We start from the raw sequence: 14931 nt of genomic DNA, 5'->3' as shown, positions 1-14931 counted from the left end.
AATGAAAATATTCTTTAAACAGATTACTAGCCAGTGAGCTATGTAAACCATTTGATTTGAGACGTGAGTAAACAAGTAGAGAGAGAGAGTTTAAAAACGAAATATCAGGAAAGTGATCCCCAGGCATAAGAAGGGATGCTGAGCTGCAACGGAGCATTAGTGAAACTACAATATTTAAATCAGTCTGATCAACTCCCAGTTCAGCTGATACAGTGTTACTCGCATGCTGTTCAGAAATATTTTAAGGCTGCTCAGTGTATAGCAGCATTAGAGTAAATGAAGGCTGGAGGCAACTGAGTGAAGCACTACCGCTGAAAAGGCTTAGAATAATGCAGATTATTAATGTTTTCTGATGATAGTGGGGAAATCTGTTTCAATAAGTGAGTATTTCCCCCTCTTCTTACTTTTAAAGTAAACCATTCTTTTGGACTGTAATTTGAAAACTGCTTACTGAAAATAGCAAGGTCTCTTACCTAAAGGAAATAATTGATTAATAAAATATCTGTGCATATTTCTAAAGCGTGGTGTTCTTAAATGTTTTACAGTCCCATTCCCAGGGATGAGCCAGAGCTGGTCACAGGTTACACCTGTGACATCCCAGTCCTTTCCATAGCAATGTATTGATATATCAAAAACTGTCTGGTAGTGTTGGAGAGTTCTTTTTAAAGAAACCTCAAACAAATGACACATCTATCATTGCCAAACAATGGAGTTTCATCAGTACATGCCAAAATGTTGGAGCTGGGTCAGTTTGTTTAAATATATTTTGTGACAGGTTGGAACACCTTCCCCTGTTGTTCACGCCCCCCCCCGTCCCCCCTCTGGCCCGGCCCGGTCCAGGATGCCACCTGATGTGCTGGGATTTCACTGAGCCTGCCTGCTCCACTAGCCTGGGGGCCCTCTCCCTGTTTTGCTGAATCAGGCTTTCTGGCAGCGCACACACACACAGGTAGGGATGCACCAGTTGTAGAATCACAGTCTGCAAGCAGCTGTCTATGAGGAGATTCAGCTAGGAAATTGCCCAGCGCTGAAGTGCACACCCCCTTTTGGGGAGTAAACCCAAAATAATCATAGAATATCAGGGTTGGAAGGGACCTCAGGAAGTCATCTAGTCCAACCCCCTGCTCAAAGCAGGACCAATCCCCAACTAAATCATCCCAGCCAGGGCTTTGTCAAGCTTGGCCTTAAAGACTCCTAAGGAAGGAGATTCCACCACCACCCTAGGTAACACATTCCAGTGTTTCACCACCCTCCTAGCGAAAAAGTTTTTCTTAATATCCAACCTAAACCTCCCCCACTGCAACTTGAGACCATTAGTCCTTGTTCTGTCATCAGCTACCACTGAAAACAGTCTAGCTCCATCCTTTTTGGAACCCCCTTTCAGGTAGTTGAAAGCAGCTATCAAATCCCCCCTCATTCTTCTCTTCTGCAGACTAAACAATCCCAGTTCCCTCAGCCTCTCCTCATAAGTCATGTGTTTAAGTCCCCTAATCATTTTTGTTGCCCTCTGCTGGATGCTTTCCAATTTTTCCACATCCTTCTTGTAGTGTGGGGCCCAAAACTGGACACAGTACTCCAGATGAGGCCTCACCAATGTCGAATAGAGGGGGACGATCACGTCCCTCGATCTGCTGGCAGTGCCCATACATATACATCCCAAAATGCCATTGGCCTTCTTGGCAACAATATTGTCTTACGCTTTATAGAGAGATCTCTCCCTCTCCCTTGCTGTGGAGAGAGAGAGGTGCACAGCTTCCTGCCCCGCCAGCCACCCCCAGATATGAATTACACAAACTGGGTTATGTTCTAAAAAGAAATAAGTTTATTAACTATAAAAGGTAAATTTTAAGTGATTATAGGGGATGGCAAACAGAACAAAGCAGATTACCAAGCAAATAAAACAAAACATACATACTAAGCTTAAGATCTTGAAACCACTCTCTTTAATAAGTAATTTCTTACCCTAAACGTTGCTTTTGGGGCAGGTTGCAGAAATTTTGAAGGTTAGCTAACCTGCTTGCAGCTTAAATCTTCAGGTATCTTATTCAGACTATATTCCTTTTCCAGCCTGGGTTCAGTACTCCTCCCCTTTTCCCTTTGTCCTTGTTCCTTAGGTGTTTCCAGCAGTCATCCTGGGTGGGGATTCAGTGAAGAGTGAACCAAGTTCAGCTTACCTCCACAGGCTTAGATAAGATTTAAATAAGGCGGGAATCTTTTGTTTCTCAGTCTTGACCTCCCCACTCCTTTTAGTGGAAAATTACTAGAAGTCCAAGATAGTGTTTAGTACCAGTGACATGACCACATGGCCTAGTAGCGTCACAGCAACTTCCCAGGATGCCTCTCAGGAAGGAGAGAGATTAGTATCTTCAAAGTCTTATTGTTTCTTCCTAATGGCCCATCAAGGCTGATGGCCTGTTTTCTGGTGGGTGTCTCCCAAATACACACACAGTTGTAATTGTTGCATAGTCGGTATTCCTAACTTTAGATACAGAAATGATACATGCATACAAATTGGATAATCACATTCAGTAAATTATAACCTTTCTGATGATACCTTACAAGACCCATCTTGCATAAAATATCTGTTATGCTGCATCTATATCATAAGCATATTGCCATAAATAATATGGGGCATAACGTCACATTTGTAACACTAGTCTAATGAGACGGGATAGGCATTGCTTTTTTTATACTGCTGTAGATGGCAGAAGCAGAGAAGATATATCAAGATGATGTACCAAGATGGTCAACTAACGTATTGGGGAGTGCTGTGTTGTGTGACTACATCGCTCTGTTTGGAGACTAGCTGGGGATGGATCCAGAGTAGCAGCACAGCAGTGTGATGAGGCACTTCCCAATTGATAGTTTAATAAACGCAAGATTCCAAAAATTGAAAGAGCAGGAAACTGTGATTTATTTCCAGCCTGAAATTCCCTCCATGCTTATCCCCAGTGCTTGTGGCCCAGTCTTCTGCACATGAGAATAATCAACCATTACTAGTAGCATTGTTTCTTGAAAGAGAATACCCCATGGGTAGGAATCATTAGTGCCGTGATCCCTGTTTGTGTGGGGGGCATTGCTTTTTTTCTGGTGTGACACTGTGGAAACTATGATAACTTGAGTATGGTAACTTGAGTAGCTCAGATAAACAGTTCCATGCTATTAAGAAGAGAAGGCTGGGGAAGTGTGCCTGGGTCTGGAACTTGCTTCCCTTCTTGATCCCCCAGAACCTGGCTTTGGTGACCCTTGGGTCCTGCTGCAAGACTTGTTGGCTTTCTCAGGTCGTTCTTGCAGGGCAGGTTTGATGATAGGATGGACTTGGTGATGGGATGGGATTCTTTGGGGGCTGCAACATTTTTGGAAGGTCTGCCTTTTTAATGTTTTTGTTTTGATACAAATGTATATATTTTTTTTGCCTAGAAAACCTGATATGCACAGTTGAAAAATGAAAATAAAACTAACTAAATCCTGTTCAACCATGTCATTGCCCCTTTGCTAATCTGCCTGAGAGCTGTCTAGTCTTTATTTACTCCTGTGGGAATTCTGCACCACTGCGCATGTGCAGAATTTATGTTCCCCACATATTTCTTTTCTTCCCCGCAGAAAAATGACTTTCTGACAGGGAAGCAAAGGGAAGTCAGAAGAGTGGTCATGCGACCCTCCCAAGCAGTATGTTTTGGGTGCTCAGGTTAGCCAGCAGAGAGGTAAATCACTGGGGCAGGAGGCGGGACCGGGGAAGACCCAGCTGGTGGCTCCTAACCTGTGCCGGGCTCAGCTGCTTGTCCTGGCTGGGCTGGGGAGGAGAAAACTTTCTTTTGCCCTGCATAGCATCCGGGGCTGAGTCAAACCCACCACTAGATTTCTCCCTTGGCTGCAGGAAGGTCTGCAAACTCTCTCTCTCTCTCCCGATTCATGCACCCATCGCTCCTCAGCTGCAGGGGAAGGGACCCCTATACATGGAGCTCCTCCCCCATCTGCTCAACCCCCATGCATCCAGACCTTCTCATACCTAGACTTTCCTGCCGAGCCTCACCCAGGACCTCCCTCAGAACACCCACCCTCCCCCATAAGCTCCATTCCCCTTGCACCTGGACCACCCTGTCGAGCCACACACACCTGGATCCCTACCCCACTGAGCTCCAACCAGCTGCACCTGAATCCCCACGCCACTGAGGCCCATTCCCCCAGCGTTTGGATCCCCCACTGAGCCCCACACAGCCAGTCCCGTCCTGCTGAGCCTCAAGCACCTTCACCAGGACCCCACTGTAGAGACCTATTACCATTGCACCCGGATCCCACTTGCATCCATATTTCCCCACATAGATCTCTCTCAACCACACCTGGATCCCCACACACTAAAGCCCCTCCACACTTAGATCCTGCATTGCTGAGCCTGCCTGCCCACATGGAGGGGCAGGGCCCTGGGGTGTTTCTGGTGCAGGCCTGCTCCTTGCACTGTCAGGGTTGTGTGCAGCCTCACTGCACAGTCTGTGCCCGGGGGTGGAGGAAGCTGCACAGTGATCTCCCACCTGTGAGCAGCCAGTGGCCTGTGCTTCCCAATTCCAAGCTGGAGCCTCCACATTTATTTGACAAATAAAATTTGCAGAATTTTAAAATATTGTGCACAGAATTCTTAATTTTTTGGCACAGAATGCCCTCAGGGGTATTTATTTTCTGTGACCTCAAGTATTAAAGTATTAAACCCTCTTAACTTTTAGCATATTATTTTTCATTTCCCTCTTCTTCCCTATCCTAACTCCTGTCTGCATCTTTTCCTTCCCAGTTATAAAATAGTATTACTACCACCCTTTTTTACCCTTCTCTGGCCACTCCACCCTTGAGTAGGCAGAGAACAGTATGCTTCCTTCCCACTTATCTGCTCTCACCAGCTCTTTTTTAAATTAATACGTAGCTGCTGCTTGGCATCCAGAAAATCCCTGCCCTTGGATTCTGAGGACAGACTGAGCCTCTTTCTGGTCTGAGACAGGAGGAGACCAGTAGCTGGAAAGGCATAGGAGGGTCCTGGTGGCAAGGAGAGGCGGTTTTGAGTTTGGGATGGGTGAAGTTGCCCCTCTGTGGGAGTTGGACCTGTCCCCATTATAAGCAGTGGGGTTGCACATGTGTAACTGAAAGCGAATATAGTCTGCAAACTGTTACTTACAAGAGTCCATGAAACAAAAACTGCACAGCTTCATTGTCAGATCCCAGGCTGAGTTTGCAGGGCTGTTGAGAAAAAACATCTTTTTACTTGTAAACTGAGCAGATTTAATCTGGAATCCTTGAGAGAGAAACACTCAGTTCTGTGATGCCATTTTCACAGTAGAGCCACATTTCCAAGTTCTACTGATTTCCTTCCTGCTCTACCTTCTCTTGTAATTTCATATCCCAGCAGAAGCAGCTCATGGGACAGTACACGCAGCCTGAAGATATCAGGCCGGTCCTGGGGTCAGTCCTGTATCCTCTCCCCTTCCTCCCAGTGGGAGATCCCCTGGACTGCCAGAAAGGAAGTGGAGGGAGTTCAAAACTCTGGCCAACTTCTCTAACGCACCTGCAGAGCTCTTCCGGAGAGATTGTTCTCTCCCTGCCTTACCCCATTTCTAGGTCTTTGTCTGTCTTTGTCTCCTCTTCTGGGCTGCATTGTTTTTCCTCCAGCCTTGTAGTCTCTAAGATTCTTTGCTCTTTCTCTTCTCTCTCGCACTCATCTCCCCCCAGTTTCTCTGCATCTCGAGCCTCTGTGTGTCACACATTGCAAATTACATTCAAAGCTACCTGGAACTTCTTACTGCCAGCATGGAGAAAAGACTGCGGTCAGGCAGGGACACTAAACCTCTATAATTACTTTTTTAAAGACCTGTTGTTTTGTTGGCCATTTACTCCCTCCAACTTTCAGTTTTTATAAAGTAATATCAGTGAGTCCTAGCTCCCTTTTATACCAGAAATGTGTGAACCGAGAGCGAATGAGGAAAACCTAGAGCTGGGGCCCAAATCTCAACTTCGTGCTGGTCATCCCTTCCTCTCCGGCAAAGGAGGCTAGTTGGGGGCATGGCAGCATTGGTGTAGTCAAAACTGGGGCTACTGTAAACCAGCCTCCTGACTCAGGTAGCTGTAATTGGCTCCCTATTGTCTCCCACTCTCCTATGTTAAATAGAGCTCCACCGCATGAAGAGAATCTGGCTCTTAGGCTGCTGACAGGCAGTTAGCTGGCAATGGGTTGATCAGAATGAAGTCCTGTGATCCCCTGTCTTTCTCTGATTAGCACCCTTCAAAAAAGACAACATGCTTAAAGTTAAGCTTTTATTTATTGAATATTTCTCTTTAAACTAAAGCAAATAGTGACAATTGCAAGAGGAAAAGAAACATAGAAATCGGCAGACAAAAACATTGCAGATATTTTTCACACTCCTTTTGCCACATTTTGCTTTGACTCCTGCTGTCCTGTAGATTTATCCTCTAACTTTTTTGCCGTGATCCTTGAGAGTTTGACTACCATACAACCTTAATTAGATACCAATACTATATGTGGAGTTGCTTTTTTTTCTCTTGGAAAGTCGTTGAGGCGCTTGTTGTGAGTTAAACAAAAAGCTCTTGCTTACTTTTTGCGTTGGTAAATAAGGAACTTCTGAGTCTTCTATATAAGTAGTCTTGGCAAAGGAGTCTTTCTAAGCTGCTTATGTAACTAGTGTAGTCTTCAGTTTTGCTTACAACATGCAAATAAATATTTTTTTGGGTCTTTCCCAAAATTTCTCTTTTGGTTCTTGTTTTCTTGTAATTTTTTTTAAAAAATACTGATTTAAATTTCCAGGCTACAGATGCTCCTGATTAAGTATAGGACATGCCACTAAATTTGACATCCAAATATTTTTGAAACAATAATACCTCAAATCAGTTCTCCAGAAAAATATAGGTGTTTAAAGAAAACCGTACACCCCTAAATGTATACATTTTTACAACATAAACTCAATACAACTGCCTTGGAGTGTTGCAATGCACTAGGCCACTGTCCCTAAATAACTTCGGCTTTTTCAGTTCTGGTTCTGGCTAAGTCTGCACCACTGAATTACTGCTGATCTGGCACAGTTGCCAGTGATGGTACAAAACAAACTGCTTCATAAAATAGGCAGAAAATTCATATGCTCACTGTTAATGTATAATATAAGGCAAGTTCTGTACCCATAACTCAGAGCTAATGGATATATGATAGACACTGTCATTGTGTGTACAAAAGTATTTCTCTCTCTATAAAAGCCCATAACTAAAGATTAAGCTTCACTCCTTCCACACTATTCAGATTCGTCTTTATTTGATGCTTACTATATTAATCTATTTTATACTACAGTTCTACCATAGTATTTTAATGAATCATGAGCTAATAATCTGAGCACTAAAAAGCTGTATAAGAATAAACAAGACATATTATAGTACCTGACTGAATTGTGAGGAACTTGTCCAGAGTCGTATCCCCAAACATTCAGCCAGTCCTCTTTTATCCCCTTGCTTACATCAGCAAATTCACATCATTTTTTTTTTTAACACCTAGGACAATATTTGACATGAGACATCTTCTGCAATGTCCAATAAGTTATGCATGCTGGAAAGAAGGTTCTGAGGCTTTAGAAACATTCACCAAGTTAATTAAACTGACAAAGTACTTGTAAACTAAGATGCTGTCATTGACCAGTGCTGTGTATGGCATATTGCAATGGGTTTGATCCATTGACTTCAACGGGTCTTGGATCAGGCTCTATGAAATTAAATTTTAAAGGGGACAAAAATATACAGGGTTCAATAAATAATGAATAAATAACAGTAGGTGAAATACTCCATTAGTTAAAGGCTAGTGGTTTGCTTTGTAGAGTAAGGAAGATAGAAGTCAGGGAGGGTGCAGATTTTTCTTGTGCCTAAATATGTAGCTTGTAACCAGTGGGTTAAAGCTTCCAAGTATTTCCTTAGTCATGATGACACTTCTTTTGTCATGTTCCTCCTTAAACCAAACATTTGTTGTTCGGTGTTGGGTTGCCAGCAGTTGGAGACTGCCTAGTAGACATTTCTTTTAAAATAAAAAATGGAACCCACAGCAGGTGGGGATTTTTTGGGCCATTTTTGGCAATATCTCAATGGCAGCGTTCGCTCTTCAGCTCCTGATATGCCAATATACAATGTGGCTGTGTTTTTTAAAAAGAAATCTAGTTACCATGGCAGTTGGGAGCTGGAAATGAAAGGCAGATATGGCTGTGATTTAAAAGCAATGCATGGGGCTTCACAAAGATGGAGAGTTGGTTTTGTTATCATAATTAAAATGAAATTCTAAAAAATAAATCACAAATTTTGGTACATTACTGATACCTGTATTTGCTGAATAGATTTCGTTTTGTGATTAACTGTCTCTGCTGTAGCTAACCATTAGTTTAATTGTACTGTTTAAATTGGTTCCTTTCTCTTCAGTAAATTTCAGCTGGAAAGCCAAAGAACTTGGTTTGAAAAATCAGCACAAAATAGTGCTTGCAGCAGATATTTATGCTTTATTTCCTGCCATCTTTTTTCCTGATTTTAATTAAAAATAAAAATACCTTGTTAAAATGTAATTGCAGCCCTGACATTAAGAACAGTAAGTGTTTTGTTTTTTAAAAAAAAAATCTAAAGTAAACAAAAAAGCCCCAGCTGATAGACATTACTATATTTACACATAGTCCTTCAGGTTGTAGCCTGCATTGTTCTCTTGCTGTGTGGCTGGGAACTGTTGTTGCTTTGTAGGGTAAATCCATGCTCCCTGCTGCTTTTTAACACAGGAAGTGCAGAAGATCACACCTGCAATGAACAGAAATCCTGCTGAAATGAATCCAATATAAACAGCTCCTCCTGGTTCATTTTTACTGCTCTCTGGGACTGTTGGGTCCAGAAAATTTGAAATTATCTCTCTCGTGTACCAGGATGTTGGTATCAACTCAAAGATTCCTGCAAGGATGAAGCAGACCCCTCCAGCAAAAGAAGTGTAGCTTTTGGTGTCCCTGTCCCCTCCCAACTTTGTGCACTTCATTCCTACTGTGGAGATGCAGATCCCAAAAGCTGATAGGATGCAAGACAGGACCATGGTTGTCCGTGCAGCCTGGATATAGACAGGGAGGGATAGGACTGAATATTTCAGAGTGCAGCTAAACATCCCGGTGCTGTACCATGTGCAGTCCATCCAGAGCCCTTGCATCTGTGTTATAGCTGTTATGATATTTGAACCCACGTCTGCATTTACTTTCCAGTTGGGCAGTAAGGTGGCTGTGATGGCGCCGAAAACACCCAACAAAGCTAGAATAAAAGCAAAGAACTGTAGACCTGCTGATGCCATGATGATTATCTTCTGTCACCTTTGTCTGCCCGTTCCTCTTCTGTTGTAAACGTATGTAACTGGCTGATAGCTTCCCAGCCAAGGCTGTAGCTGTCTGTGTGTGACAGAAAAAGGGGAGGAGAAGGGCAGGGGGAAAGAAAGGAGAAATCAGGAAACAAAAAAGCTTGCATTTAAAATTAGAGCTATCTGAACGAGTATCTGAGCATGACCCTGCAGCAGATGAGAAGCCTGCTGAGCAGCTGTACCCAAGGCACTTGAACGTAAATGTTTACAAATGGACAGTGTTTTAGAGATTGATCACAAGAAAGAGCTGCCCTTTCATATGTGACTAAGCCATGAGCTAAAACTTGCTCCACCAAAGTCATGTTTAATGGTAGCATCCAGGTTTTTGGCTTATTAGGCAACGTGAATGCTGTATATAAAATTATAGAATTTAGTAGACATCTGGGGAACAGTTTATTTTACTTTTCAAGTACTTGACCTTAATTGTGTAATAGGAATTGGCCTATAGATGTTTATTGATTTTTTTAAAATAAAAATATTGATAACATTTTCTATTTGTTCTAAAATGTCCTTGTTTAAAAATAGCAACCACTCTTGTGTCTAAATAATACAGTGACCGAATTACAGATTTTTGGGAGGAGTGAAGAGATGGGTCAGTTTCATTTAAAATATATTTACAATTAGGCTATCATTTGTGTAACCCTTTTCTGAATTTTCTCTTTAGTTTCAGAAACATGGTCCTTCGATCACATGAAAGATTTTAGCAGCAGTGTTATGATTGTCAGCACAAACAAAAATAATGATTCAACTGATCCCTCAGTCTTAGGTTTCTATATAATGTTGGATCTGTGGTATTTCTGTGACATTAAGGGATTCCAGTCAGTAACTCCTTGTTAAATCTAGTTTTAGGTGCTGAGTGCCATCAAGGCCTGGGGCCTTTGGGAGCTGAGGCTGGTCAGCACCTTGCAAGATCATGCCCTAAGTCTCTGCCTTAAAAATCTTTCCCTAAAATTGAAGCTTGATGTCCAAATAAAGTGTTTGGCACGAAAACAAACATTTTCCCCCAGTCATTTTAATATTATTGTTTATACTTGTTTTTATTATAATAAGAAAAAAGAAGAGCAGTTCATAGTGACTTTTTAATTTATTCATCTCCGATCATTATAGGGTTGCGAACCCTCCAGAATTAGCCTGGAGGCTCCAGGAATGAAAGATTAATATTTAATTAAAGATTATGTCATGTGATGAGACCTCCAGGAATATGTCCAACCAAATCTGGCAACCCTAGATTGCTAAGACTAGGAGAAAAAACCTGGGGTTAATTTACAGTATACCCTTTATTGTGTGCAGTGTTGTGGCAGTGTTGGTCTCAGGATATTCGACAAGGTGGGTGAGGTAACATCTTTTATTGGACCAACTTCTGTTGGTAAGAGAAACAAACTTTCAAGCTCTTCTTCAGACCTAGGAAATGTACTAAGAGTGTCAGTGCGACATACTCTGTACTTTTCCCGGGCCTGAAAAAGAGCTCTCTGTAAGATCAAAAGCTTGTCTCTCTCACCAGCAGAAGTTGGTCCAATAAAAGATATTACCTCATCCACCGTATTTCTCTGATACAACCTTTAGGCTAGATTCTGCTACCTTTATACCAACTGTAGCTTAATCTGGGGTTTATCCCATCTAGATGAATATGGCTTGATCCTGTGTTTACGGAGGTCTGTGGCAAGGCTCATAGTGACTTCAGTAGTACAGGATCAGTCCCAATGTGAGTAAGAGGTCCAGAAGACTGACTGCCTTAGGTATTTTTGGGGGGGAAATCTAGTTACTGAGGTGGAGATGGGATTACAATTATGCACATTCATCTGGAGAGAGCTGATTCAACAAAAAATTAATTATTATTACAGGTGGAGTTAATGTTCATTAGCCTGATTGACAGATTAGCTGCTACATCTGTGGACAAAAGCCTACAATTAAAAACCAAACAGTTCTAAATATAGTATAGCCCATTCAGTGAGTAATAGATTCTTCTTAAATGAAAGCCTGTTTCTCATTTTTTTTCAAATGCATAGTGTGCTCCAGAGAGATAGGAGAAGCCAATATGTGCTGTCCGCATTTAAAAAAAAAAAAAAAAGCATAGAAAATGTCTGGTGGGACAGCCTTATTTCTTGTCTTGATAAGTTGGGCACTTCTTGGGATGAGAGAGTGTTTGTTTTTTAAAAAGTCTCATTTGTACTATTACATGAATGCATCATGAACTAAAAGTATATATTTACACATGGGAGCCTGTTGTGTACCAAAGTGTATGTGTTGTGAAAGCCAATTATGTATTTAACTGATTAAATACTTACTTTTACAGGGAAGGGAGGTTGAGGGGAGGGAAGAGGGCATTTGTACCCAAAAGAGTGAAACAATTTTGGAGGCATTCTGTAGCTGGAGTTGATACTGAGTATCTTATACCCTTTTATAAAATATCATAATGAGGTTTGTTAAATACAAACCTTTTAAAAATATTATTGAAGTGCAGTTGATGTATGAAATGATTGATTGTGGGGTTTCACATTTATGTGTCTGCTAACTTTCACATCAAACTTGCTAATTTCACAAGTAAAATTATGATTTTCCTAACTCACCAACCCTACCAGTTCAGCTAAAGATCTGAAAATCAAACCTCTGCACTCTGGGCTGCTCAGCATCCACAATAATAAAGGATCTGTAGTTGGATGTTAGGCCCCAAGAAAGCACTTAAGCCTATGCTTAACTCTATCCCTGTTCAGGACAGCACTTACACACTTGTTTAAATTCCATTAGCAGAAATTCAAGCACATGCTGCCCTAACAGGGATGCTTTCCTGAACTGCGACCTTAGTGAAAAGTTCTGTTGATGGACAAACCAGAATAGAATCTAGCCACTTTTCCATAACTATGACAGTTCTGCAAAACTAACAAGAATTAAAGGTAATAAATTTGTTACTGAAATCAGACTGTATAATTTTGAATACTCGGGGAACAGAGGTGCCGTGTAAGAAAGTGCCATTTTTCCATCTTCACTTTTCTGACTATAAAAACACCCCCGCTTTGCTGCTTAGGTTGACCCTTTTTAAAAACTCATTGTATGGAAGAGGTATTTTTTCACTCATGTTACAGTTGGAGGGTCAGGCTACATTAACAAAAGCCAGAATCTTTGCAGTAATGTAATACCAAGGATATATAGCTATGAGAGTGGACACAGTTCCCTTTAAAATGATTGAATCTTCTGGGTGTCAGGTTGAATAGAAATGAGGCCACTTCTGTTTGTCATCCCAAGTAAGGCAACTTGGAGTCGCTGGAGCCCATGAGGAAGGCCAGGATTAGGCAAAGCTTGCTTTATGAAATTACATCTGTTGTTGGCTGGCTGGGGCTTTTAGCAGAGCCACAAGGAGGGGAGAGGCATCAGTTTGGACTCCTGCAATGTGGTTGCTAAGATCAGTGTTGTTTGAACACTTTTAAAAATGTTTTTTTTTTCACTTGTATAAATGAAAACAAATAGAATTTCTAATGTCTGAGGTTTAAGGAAAAGTCACAAGAAATAGTATGTGGGGAAAGTTGAAGTCAGTGAAACACACGCTTTTCTGAAATAGTTTGCTATTAATTTATTATGTACTACAAAGTGACATTAGTTTAAATCAGTGTTTATGTGGAAGCAGTACCCATTATAGACTTTGGATAATTACTTGATTACTAAATAACGATTAACATAGTGTGTGGGGTTAATGAATGAAATTAGAATTTCTGTGTGTAGTTAGCATAGTTTAGTCATTTAAAAGGCTGTTCTGCATCTTTCCAGACATATAGTTGATACATTAGCTAAATTGTAACAGTTAAGGTACACATTTTAGAAAAAGTGATTCCAGCTTTAACATCAGTAACTTAGGCCACCCAGTCAGAAGACCTCCCCTTTTTCAGAATCCCTTCAGTTTGCTCAAACTACCAAGAATTTCTTCAGCAAAAGCATCTCGCACTAGCTGTAACAGGACCCTGCAAAGGCATAGTGTTGCTTCCATTTACAGGGCTAATTTGCATGGCTAGATCAGCTCAAAACTTTCATTTTAAAAGTGTGGCTTGATCAGCACATTTGGGTTTTGAGTTATCAGCCTTTCTCACTACTTCGTTTGTAAATTTCAACATATTCAAACCTGCAAACATTGCTAGCAGTTGTTGTATATTGTAATTAATAGGTATATGGTAAATTCCAAGCACTATAAAACCTAGTATAAACACTGTGAACCATAATAAAAATACTATCTTAAATTTCTGTTTGCGTAGCACTTACCACTGAATGTGAGGTCTGAGACGTTTTCTTCACTGTCAGTGCCCTGTAGAAATACAGTTTCTCTGGAATGCAAAGATCTATTCTTCATATAAAATAGCATCGGTGTTTTATTAAGCAAAAAATTGCTTTGTGTGTTCTTTTTCTCTCTTCTGCCACAAGGGTAGCCCTGTTGCCCATTCTCTCTCTTCGTTCCATCTACCAGAGAATAAAGGACCACTTTGTTCAATTAGTTGTGTTAGAGAAACACTGTTAGTGAGCAAAAACGAAGAGATTATGAGAAAAACACATGTAAACCCTTTGTCCTAAATACATAATGATATCCAGATCCCATGATGAACACTATAAACATTTGGCAAATACAGGAAAATCTTGAGAATCTAGAAAATTTACAGATGTATGTTTTAAAGAAGAGATTTTTAGAATGGATTTCAATGGAATTGAGAGTCAGAATAAAGGAGTTTTATATCAAAGATAACTATATATGAGTTTACAGTTCCTAGTAAGATTTATACAGTAAGCTTAATTCATGATTAGAAATGTTGCATACAATTCCATATGATTTTCATATTTTACATACCTTTCATTAACAGTCTTTAGTCTTCTGTGGATCTTCCAGTAGTTGATTGTCTTTCCATGAACTTGGATGAATGAATAAAGTAGTAATGCTCATGGAGGCTTATATGGTAAACACAGCACTGGCAAAGTGGCCCCAACAAGTCAATGTGAAGAAACATGTTAAATCATGCGTCGGCCAGGAGCACCTGTGCAGACATGGCGCAGGGACTAAATTTGGAGTGACTTGATCAAGTCATTCTCTTTAGTCCTGCAGTCAGTCCTATTGAACCATCTTATGGTGAGCAGGCAGGCGATATGGATTGCTAGCAGTCGTACTGTACGATCTTCTGTCAGGCAGGCAAGAGATGAGGATGGCTAGCAGTCGTATTGTACCATCTTCTGCCGAGCAGCCCTGAGATGTGGATGGCATGCAGTCCTTCTGCACCGTCTGCTGCCAGCCAAAGGATGTAAAAGATAGATGGAGTGTATCAAAACAAGAAATAGACCAGATTTGTTTTGTACTCATTTGCTCCCCCCCCCTCCCAGGGGACTCATTCCTCTAGGTCACACTGCAGTCACTCACAGAGAAGGTGCAGCTAGGTAAATCTAGCCATGTATCAATCAGAGGCCAGACTAACCTCCTTGTTCCAATAAGAACAATAACTTAGGTGCACCATTTCTTATTGGAACCCTCCGTGAAGTCCTGCCTGAAATACTCCTTGATGTAAAGC

At 41.2% G+C, this 14931-nt stretch overlaps 2 protein-coding genes across 6 annotated transcripts in view; one reads left to right on the top strand and one right to left on the bottom strand.

The window, feature by feature from the left end:
• TFB1M (transcription factor B1, mitochondrial) overlaps positions 1-14931 on the top strand; it is a 47320-nt gene that overhangs the window by 20607 nt on the left and 11782 nt on the right. The gene's annotated exons all lie outside the window — the stretch shown is intronic.
• Positions 6281-14452, bottom strand: CLDN20 (claudin 20). Its single transcript, XM_048844197.2, has 3 exons — positions 14223-14452; positions 13646-13840; positions 6281-9431 (listed from the first exon to the last, which is right to left on the bottom strand). Exon 3 carries the CDS (start codon positions 9335-9337, stop codon positions 8678-8680), a length of 660 nt encoding a protein of 219 aa, XP_048700154.1. The 5' UTR covers positions 9338-9431; positions 13646-13840; positions 14223-14452; the 3' UTR covers positions 6281-8677.

The sequence above is a fragment of the Caretta caretta genome, chromosome 3, assembly GCF_965140235.1.
Source record: "Caretta caretta isolate rCarCar2 chromosome 3, rCarCar1.hap1, whole genome shotgun sequence".
Lineage (NCBI taxonomy): Eukaryota > Metazoa > Chordata > Testudines > Cheloniidae > Caretta > Caretta caretta.
This window is presented reverse-complemented; position numbering and strand designations above follow the sequence as displayed.